The following is a 10257-nucleotide window of genomic DNA, read 5'->3' as shown; positions in this document are numbered from 1 at the left end:
TGTTTGCATTGTTCAATGCTAAAGAGTTAATTTGCTGATTAGAATAACAATATTATGGGTGTATGGAATATATAGTCCATGGTGCTTGTTGACACACACATCGTTACTAGCTAGTTTACAGCTGTGTGAAAACGGTTAACAGTAATAGTTTCTACTCCTTCTTTTCAAATCTCTACTTTGACTTTGTTTAACTTTTATTTTATACCCACTTTATCAATGATGGTTTTGATGTTTGATTAAAAAAAAACACGAATATTTGATTTGGTTCATGAGTTGTATAAAAAAGCATAAGAAAATCTGATTTTTGCATTTATTTTGATGTTAACACATTTTCAGAATGGATATAGCCGCAAACTAAGCATGTTTAAACAAAAGCAACATCAAGTGTTACAAATGGGTATTCAGTTAATTAACATTCTTACAATAGAAAACGCGACCACAAAAATGTGCATGTAAAACTGAAAGAGATCACGTAAACATTATTGTCCACGTGTATTTATCACAAAATATTTTTGATAACAGTACTGTTATAGATTTAAATTTGGTCGTTGTAGACTAGATTGATTTACACTTATAGAAGCAATGGAACATACATAAACAAAATCTATCTTAATCAATCTGAAAAAAAGTCTGTGAAACTGGCCACCCCTTTAACTACACTAGAAAAGTAGCGGTAAAAAGGCTTTGACGGCTCATAACACAATCATGGATTGCAAAACTGCTCACTAAGCATACAGCATGCCAAAGCTCTTTACTTTTGTGAGAAATCTCATATTTCACAATCTTCAAATTCGAAGACTTTCAGAACACTTCCCTTTGATGTTGTGACTAGAAGACGACTGTTCGCTATGTCAATGCTGACAGCCTTTGGTGCGGAAATACCGTCGTCTTCGTTTAACAGCTCACCCAGCAACTCGCCATCTTTACTTACAACAGCAATGTTGTTGGATTCCAATCCGGCAATTAAAAGGTTTGACTTTGGCGTGAAACAAATTCCCCAAGGGTACTTGCATTTTGAACTTTTGTAAGTCCACTTCTGTTTACCATACAAGTCCATACAGATCACACCGATACAACAGTCCGTTACATATATATAGTCAGTGTTAACAATTATAGATCTGGGGATCTTGAGGAAATATTTGTCGTAAGAACAATTTTCTAAAGTGTTAAGTAATCTTCCTTTCAAATCAAAAATATTTATTTGTGCCGATTCCACATCCTGAAACTCACCACCAGTTACATATATGTTTTCATTACAATATGCTATTCCGCGACAAAACACCTTTGTGGAGAAACTGGTTTTTAAGACTGGCTTCTTATCATAGGTTAAAAACTGCACTTTCTTAATTATTGGCATTGTAAAAGCAATTTCATTTTGGTTTATAGCACAAAGTCCCCAGACACAGCTTTCGGCATCAAACGCGTCTACACCTTTCAGATTGTTATCGATGTGAATTATTTTATTACCGTGGAAATGGGATAAAAAGTAGCTACCATCAGATAGCACGCACATGTTCGGGACGTCACTTTTAGCCCCTAGTCCTTCAACGTCAATAACACCAAAATATCGATCGTTGTTCAACGACTTCTTTACAGTATCTGAAATCCGGGACAAAGCTTTATCATTCACTGCCATTTTCTTGTCAAGCGCGTCAGGCTTAAATTGCGTATCCTTAAGTGTGCGTTTACATTCTAATGCATTCTTATAAACAAGAATAGGATCCTTGTCATTTTCAAAATCTTCTGACAGAGTATTTAGCTTTGAAAGGAGCTTTTCGGTGTTTTCAATATGTTTCTGCGTACCAGACATCTCCGGTTTATAAGTGTCTTCAATGTCTTTCTCAGCTTCGTTGACAAGATTCTCAATTAATTCTGTCGTTGACATTCTGAACTCTTCCAACCGTTTCAAAAGTGTCTTTTTTCTCATTTTAAGTTGAACCGCACGGGTCATGTACTCTATATATGACCTTTGTATTATTCCAATTTTTCTTTTTACATTTTTGCCCAATTCGACACAATTTTTGCCTTCTTTAAAGCTTTGAGCAGCGTGGGGTAAGTAATCCACTCTTTGACATAACCTGAAATAAAAAAAAAAAAAAAAACACTTAAGTGAATTAGTTTTCTCTTGTAGTTTATGGGAGTATTTATTGGCTTTCCACTAGCAAAATTTGCGACGCATAACAGCAGCCGTATATGAAAACTGATAACGACAATGGAACAAGGCTCCAGTTTCTGATTTAAAAATGTTGTTGTCATGAGTCATCGGAGTTTCATCACTATATAGAGACACTTTACAAAATAATCAGTCCAAAATAAAAGGTACATGATTCCTCACATGCTTTTCGGCATACCATACATTCGGGGGATTTATGCAAATTATATATACATCGGATAAGTAAAATTGTTGATTCCCCAACAAATTCTTAACCTTAACAATATTTTAAGATGACTGTTAGCGATAAAATATTCTCTGTTGGAAGTAACTTTTGCATTTAAAACTGAATGCCATTTACATCTTACCTATGATATGTAGCTATGCAAACTCGGCAGCAGACGATACTGTGTTCGCCACAAACCATGTCTTCCTCCTTGTCATTGTGAACTTTACATTTATCCAAACGTGTCTCTACACGACCAGTTGAAACATCCTGGCAGTTAATTAATGTATGTCCTTTCGTTGCACCAAAATGCTCATGAAACGACAAGCATGTCGAACAAAAATACTCTCCACATTCCACACAAAACTTTTTTGCTTCTGAAATCATCTCCCGTTGCTTACATGGAGTGCAGATAAAATCATAATCGTCTTCGGAAGAAGCAATTTGTTCGTATGTTGCCATTTTTACACTGCTTTCACTTCACGATGCAGTAATTAAATCCGTACAAGTAATTGTCGTCAGCTTCTATTTAGTCATGTAAACAGTTGATATCAAGTAAAATAGATAAACATTTGAGGTTTGAGTATAATAGATAACATTTGAAATGTATAAAATAATCAAGATTTAAGATACTATATTAAAGGTTGTAAAGGTTGTAAAGCAGCATTCCCGTATTTTCACACCACCCTCAAGACAAGATCCATTTACCTTTTATAATTACTTCATATCTACCGAACGACTACCTAAAACGAAATTAGAATGTGGATTCTTTAGCTATTTAAAAAAAAACATTCTGTCAGTCAGCTCTTGCGATGCACAAACGGCGGATATTGAATTTGGTCTTACCTTTTTATTATTTAATCATATTTTATTGCATTCTTTACAGGTTAATACAAAACAAGACATGCATGCAAATGGCGGAGTGTATTTAAGAAAATCATGAATGCGTGGGTATAGTAATTTTATAAACCTTCCCAACTGCCATACTGAGATTAACAAATAGAGCATAATTTGTCAGAAACATGGAATACGTTTATTCTATATTATGATATGATGTGTATGCTTTCATGAATCACTAACAAATTAGAAGGTATGCAGATTTTAATTGTACATAAGCTGAACAAATAATTCAAGTACAAAGCAAACAGATGTGTTCCGAAATGAGAGAAGTCTTACAATCCAACGGAAAGTGCTATAAATGTAAAATACAAAACAAAAGTTACTTAAGATCTGTTGGTACAAAACAAATCTTAGATATGCATAGCTACATTATCATGTATATTTCTACAATAAAGATAAAAATACCTCTTAAGATAATAAACCATATATTAGAGATTTGAATATGACAGTAAGTAAAATACGTACATATCATTTCATTTAAACTTAAAACTTTCATGCAATATGACATGGCCATGCTACAACATATTAAAACAACATAAGCAGTGTTAAAACAATATCAGAAAATGAATGAGCATCAGTCAAAAAGAAATAATGAGACATCCGAAACTGCTCAAGAAAAGTTCTGGGATAACATCGTCATTGCTGAACATATTATTGTTACCACTTTTCATTAGAAAAAAAACCCGATGACACAATGCACGCAAATATGAATGATAAAGTTGGTGATACTGTGATATAAACGTAAGCGGTATAAAGAAATCAAATGACGTAATGAAAGATAATTTGTATGAATAAACGAGTGTTTGAAAGTCGCAGCCAGTTCCTTAACAATTCAACGTGGAACTACTGAAAGCCAAATGTCTTGTATTTTACTTTGAACATCATACCGATTCGCGTCATTTACGAGAAAACTCGCAAAGTCATTTGCGATTATAATGTCAATTCAATACTTTTGTACTAGAGTATCGCTTAATCCGGTTCTAGGGATGCAAATTTCATTACTTCTCATGAACAGACTTAATCAAACTGAGTCTATTAACAGTTTGCTTGGTTGTATTCTATGCTTCCAAAAGATCTTCTTATATATTTTTCTAACTATCACAACAGCATTCTTCAAGTGCCGTAGCGGCGATAAAAGTCTCCCGGTTTTTGTATTCAGTGTTGTTTTATTTTCTGATTGTTTGGTATCTTGGAGTCCATTCAATATCTGTGTAATAGAGTTCCGCGTAAGCCGGTGCTGAATGGGTGTGAAGGGTATTGCACATTTCATTACCTCTCATGAACAGACTTAGTTTTTTTTTTTTTTTTTTTTTTTTTTTTGCTTGGTTGCATTCAATCAAACCCAGTATGCTATTTGTTGCTTGGTTGCGTTCTATGAGTAAAAGAGTCTTTTCACAGATTGTATTTCCAAAGACTCTTCTCATAGACTTTATTTCATAAACGTTCGATGTAAGTATCATAAGGTGTCGGTTTCGATCATGTCGACGGATGTCGTGGTAGCCGATGATTTATTCTAACACGATCCGATTCATTTTCCTATTAAACAAAGAAGGCAGAAAACGGTGAATTATTATACAACAAATCACTGTTCTGACGTCACAATTATTACGTCATGGCGTTAAACGGCATAGCGGCGCGCTGGAAAAGAAACCGATTGAAAACGGGCAAATATTTAATGAATGTCATCATTGTTTGTCGTTCAGATGCGTATTATTATGCCACTCGGGCTGCGCCCTCGTGATAGAATTCCTTCGCATCTGAACTCCAAACAATGATTTATTCAACGACAAATCACTGGATGAGATATATTATTTCTTAATTAAACAAGAGCTGTCCGTAACACAGCACGCTTGACTGTTCTCAGTGAATTAGAGCTTTGCCAGTAAAAACTTTAACCAAAAAGTTAAAAAGTGGCATAACTCTGTCAAAATTCAAATCAGAGTTATGGGGATTGTTTCTCCTGGTGTAGATCTAAAGCTTTGATAGCCTAGTAACAGAGAACTTTGACTTTATCAAAAACTTTAACAAAACAAATCTATGTTAGAAAGGGACATACCTCTATGAACTTGAATTCAAATCAGACTTATGGGGATTGTTTCTCCTGGTGTAAATTTTGCAAGTAAATAACTATTTTAGGTTTCAAGTCAATGGCTTTGATAGTAACAGAGATATTTGAATTTATCAAAAACTTTTACCAACGGCGACGCCGACGCCGGGGCGAGTGCAATAGCTCTACTTTTTCTTCGAAAAGTCGAGCCAAAAACTAAATGCTAGATAATCTAGTCTCGCAAGTATACAGGCAACGGGCACATTTATATCTAAACTATTTAATATAAAATGGTAGCGTCGGTCGGAAACAAAAGATAATAGGTAAGATGGGTTGTTTTTACGACATGCAGAAGCACAAACAAAAAAATAGCGTGACTGATACCTTAGTAGATACAGCAGATCTGAATATCGTTGGACACAACATAAGAATTTTAACAGGTAATTTACAAACAAAACGTATGTGTAACACAAATCGAGACATGTGGTTTTCAATTAGACACTTTGGATCAGGCTATGACAGAGACATTAAAACGCAAGAAAATCAAGAAATGAAATTGTTTAAAATGTTTAAAGAGATAATATGCAGGAGCGAAACTGCCACTTGCTTGTCAAAAGATTATAAATACCGATTGTGAATGTAACACATACACAGCAGTGACGACTTGAAGAAGAAACAAGGAGGTGCGTTCAATAAACGCTTGATGCCCCCGGTGGCATCCTTGTCGATACAAAGCAACCCAAGTCCAAAACGAGGTCAAGGTCAAACTGAGGTCAGGTGATGTTTGAAGATGAGGAATGGTCACATGTTACATTTGTATTAGTATCAATTCATTCTTGTAAGCGGTATTGATGCTAGACGAAACGGTCCCATTTGGTTAACCAAGAGATGACCCATATAAAACAACCTAAGTCCAAAATGAGGTCAAGGTCAAGGTCAAACTGAGGTCAGGTGATGTTTGAAGATGAGGAATGGTCACAGGTTACATCTGTATTAGTATCAATTCATTCTTGTAAGCAGTATTGATGCTAGACGAAACGGTCCCATTTGGTTAACCAAGAGATGGCCCAGCAACCTAAGTCCAAAATGAGGTCAAGGTCAAGGTCAAACTGAGGTCAGGTGATGTTTGAAGATGAGGAATGGTCACAGGTTACATCTGTATTAGTATCAATTCAATCTTGTAAGCAGTATTGATGCTAGACGAAACGGTCCCATTTGGTTAACCAAGAGATGGCCCAGCAACCTAAGTCCAAAATGAGGTCAAGGTCAAACTGAGGTCAGGTGATGTTTGAAGATGAGGAATGGTGACAGGTTACATCTGTATTAGTATCAATTCATTCTCGAAGCGGTATTGATGCTAGACGAAACGGTCCCATTTGTTTAACCAAGAGATGGCCCATATAAAGCAACCTAAGTCTAAAATGAGGTCATGGTCAAGATCAAACTGAGGTCAGGTGATGTCTGCAGATGAGGAATGGTCACAGGTTACATCTGCATTAGTATCAAGTCAGTCTAGTAAGGGGTATTGATGCTAGACGAAACGGTCCCATTTGGTTAACCCCGTACGGACGGACGAACGAATGAACGAGCGGACAGGACAATCACTATATGCCTCCCGCATCAGTAGATGCCGGGGGCATAAGAAGAAAGATAAAAAGAGCATGATACATATTAATGAAATACAACTATATCACCAGAATCACTGTATTGTCGCTTAATGGCATCATCTTTTCCGCAAAATCGGAACTTTTGAGGGGTGTTGCACATTTCATTACCTCGCATGAACAGACTCAGTCAAACCGAGTCTGTATTATATTGCTTGGTTGCGTTCTTTGCTTCAGAAAGATCTTTTTAGAGATTTTATTTACTATCACAACAGCTGCAGTGTTTAAATGTGGAGAGGCGGCTGTAAAAAGTCTTCCCGTACTTAGACTCATTGTTATTATATTTTCTGGTCATTAGGGATCAGAAAGTACAAATTTAGTTTGCACTACTGGTCTTTCCACTATCTCTCATGAACAGACTCAGTCTGCTATTATTTTGCTTGGTTGCATTCTCTGCTTCCAAAGGATCTTCTTACAGATTTTATTTACTATAATAGAATTACGCTTAAGCTATTGTAAGTGGGCGAGTGGTGTTGCACATTTTATTACCTCTCTTGAACAGACTCAGTAAAATCGTGTCTGCTATTACATACATTTGTATATGTTGCTTGGTTGCATTCTTTGATTCCAAATGGTCTTTGCCACATATTTTATTGGTAGCACCTTACGCTAAATTTCATTCTGAAAGAAGTTCCAACAAATAAAAATACCATGTCGCTAACAGCGTTAAGAAATAATTCATTTTGAAAGAAATCATATGTATTTGATTACTAGTAACTGAACACGTGGTTTTGCCTTTGCGACCAGTGTAAAACAAGATCATGGTCTGCACTGTTTGCGATTCAGTCAATAAAGTTTAGTGAACACCCTTTGAATAAGAGGACATAATGCCGAAATTAAATGATGAATAAGTCGATTTTAGAAACTTAGCAGGGTAAAGGTTAAGAAAGCCTTCGGTGAACTGAATGTTCGGTTCTAAGACTACGGGCTATATCAGAAAGCCATCAATTCAATGGTTTTGTAATTTTCTGTTGTATCCTAGTGCATTAATTACCTACCTCAGTTTATTGTTTTTGATTACCTGATTGCAAGAGGAGAAGAAATAAACATTATCAATTACGCATGAGAACAATATAATACCAGAAACTACATTATATAAATAATGAAGATTCGTTAAGAAGCAATAAAACAGTGAACACCCCTCAAGCACGTAGCATCGTCTTAAGCAAAATTATGAGTAGACTGTATGGTCCAGAAATAAAAGTTAAATACTAAAAACAATTGAAACAAACACAAAATTTATATAATTACCAACTTTAAAACATGTGTATGAACTCATTAGTCATGCAAGATACTGATCTTGGCATTGGGTAAATAATCCATTTGGCATGCGTTGTATGTAATGTGTACATGTGTTTAAATAACTTCTTAAAATATGTTGAATTAGCCATTTTTATAGTACAGTCTGTTTTACGCACCAACAACACGTACCCACCCTAACCTATAAGCTAGCTATTAATCACAGTAGTTTGTAGTACAAAACTTTATTATAAATTAAAATGTTGTTTTAAATCTAAATGACATGAACATAGGGAAGTATTTGACATCTCTAAAAATTAAACAAAACCGACAAATCCCAACTTTCACTTTTATTCTTAATATCATAAAATTTTAGTAAAAGTAAGTTAAAAATGCAATTGTATAGAATGCTACATATATGTTAGTGAGATTTAAACAAATAAAATTCATAATATCATTTAGATAGACATAAATCGTTAATATTGAATGCAGCTGAAGAAAAAGGTTACAGTCACATGCATGTATGTACATGTATTCAATTTCTATATTGGACATAACGGTTTTCGATATCATAGTATAGTAATACCTGCAAAATATATATACTAATACATAAAATCAAAATATTGAAATCAAAACTTAATTTGAGTAAAATAGTATTTTTATGAAAAATTATATAGTAAAAAGCTTTATCTTTTCAAAAGAATTTCAAGCTAAATATAGTCAAACACCTTCAGCTGTTTCACAGATGGATTTTAATACTTAAAAAAAACCCTTTGTATGTGGTCGTAAAATATTACAAACAGAACTTTTTGCTATATCGGCATTTAGATGAAAGTTAAAATACATGTATATACGTGTAGACTTTCATTAGCTTTTAAAATGCTTTAAGACAGAGTATATAGCAGAAACTGAGCGAAAACAGACTAATGTTATGTCAGTTATAACTTTCTTATTCTTCAAGACACTGTTGATATACTATTTAAAGGTCTTGCAGAAATGGTTCAGTCTCAACAGCAAGACACATATAAAATTAGTTTAAAATGAATACCAACATATAAGGTATCACATTATAAAATATTAATCTTTTCCAATCAAGTATGGTGTATATCTTTTTTTTTCAAACTATTTTCCTGGAATGGTTATGTCTATTAGAGGAAAAAAATCAACGACCGTCAGTAACAACTATCAACTGTTGAATTACTGTCTACCAGGTATACGGGATGGTATATTCGCTTCTAGTGGATTTTACTACACCTGGTCCATGCGAAGCAGTGACCAAGCCTAGTAAATTCCAAAAAGAGCTGAATACATCACATTTCAACCTATTGTTAAAATGACTCTTTTTATTGCATACCTCCATCTTTATTTTAATATTAGGCAAATACGAGCATTAACTCCTTTATTACAAAGAACTATTTGTTATAAACTTGCTCATAGATATTATTGAAAGTATTCCAGGAAAAGGATAACTACGAAATCAAAGTTCCACTTAGTATAATACAGACTTTGATTTACATCTATTCGTTTTTGTGGGCAGCGAAGCGTGACCACAGATTTACCATACCACAAATTTACGGACGAAATTTCTTATCCGAAACCGAAGAACAAGTAGTTCCATGTCCTCCATAGATTTTACATAATTCAAGTCTGTTTAACTTTCAGAAAGCTTCTGAAATTTAACTTTATCAAAAAATACTTTGCTTAAGTATATATTTGTCGTTATCTATATTTTATAACAAAAACAAAGCGTATGAAAATGAGCACGCTTGTTTTGATCACATGACCAAAACAGTTCTTCATCACGTGACAAAAAAACTATAACCTACAAAAAAATGAAAAATAGTACTTCAGCACCGTCCGCGCAGATCTACATATATATTGCAAGAAATCAACGGAAGAGGTGTTAATTTATCTATTTTTCATAGAGAAAGATACGATCCTTTCATAATATTTACGTTAATAATTTTTATTTGCACGACTTAAGAAAAAAATTGCTGCCGTAACGGAGTGGGCGGAAAATTCGTACCTG

At 34.4% G+C, this 10257-nt stretch overlaps 1 protein-coding gene across 1 annotated transcript; it reads right to left on the bottom strand.

Moving 5' to 3' along the window:
• Positions 1–323: 323 nt before the first annotated feature.
• On the bottom strand, positions 324–10244 carry LOC123530211 (uncharacterized). The gene is made up of 2 exons (XM_045310956.2): positions 2521–10244; positions 324–2078 (listed from the first exon to the last, which is right to left on the bottom strand). Exons 1-2 carry the CDS (start codon positions 2838–2840, stop codon positions 770–772), a joined length of 1629 nt encoding a protein of 542 aa, XP_045166891.2. The 5' UTR covers positions 2841–10244; the 3' UTR covers positions 324–769.
• Between the last annotated feature and the right edge of the window lie 13 nt (positions 10245–10257).

This window comes from Mercenaria mercenaria, chromosome 13 (assembly GCF_021730395.1).
Source record: "Mercenaria mercenaria strain notata chromosome 13, MADL_Memer_1, whole genome shotgun sequence".
Taxonomy (NCBI): Eukaryota; Metazoa; Mollusca; class Bivalvia; order Venerida; family Veneridae; genus Mercenaria; species Mercenaria mercenaria.
Note: the sequence above shows the minus strand (reverse complement) of the source record. Positions and strands in the feature narration are given on the sequence as shown.

Excerpts from the sequence above, each read along its gene's own strand:
- LOC123530211 (XM_045310956.2), bottom strand. The coding sequence starts at position 2,840 with ATGGCAACATACGAACAAATTGCTTCTTCCGAAGACGATTATGATTTT. Across the intron at positions 2,079-2,520 it reads TGCATAGCTACATATCATAG|GTTATGTCAAAGAGTGGATT; the intron begins GTAAGATGTAAA and ends TTTTTATTTCAG.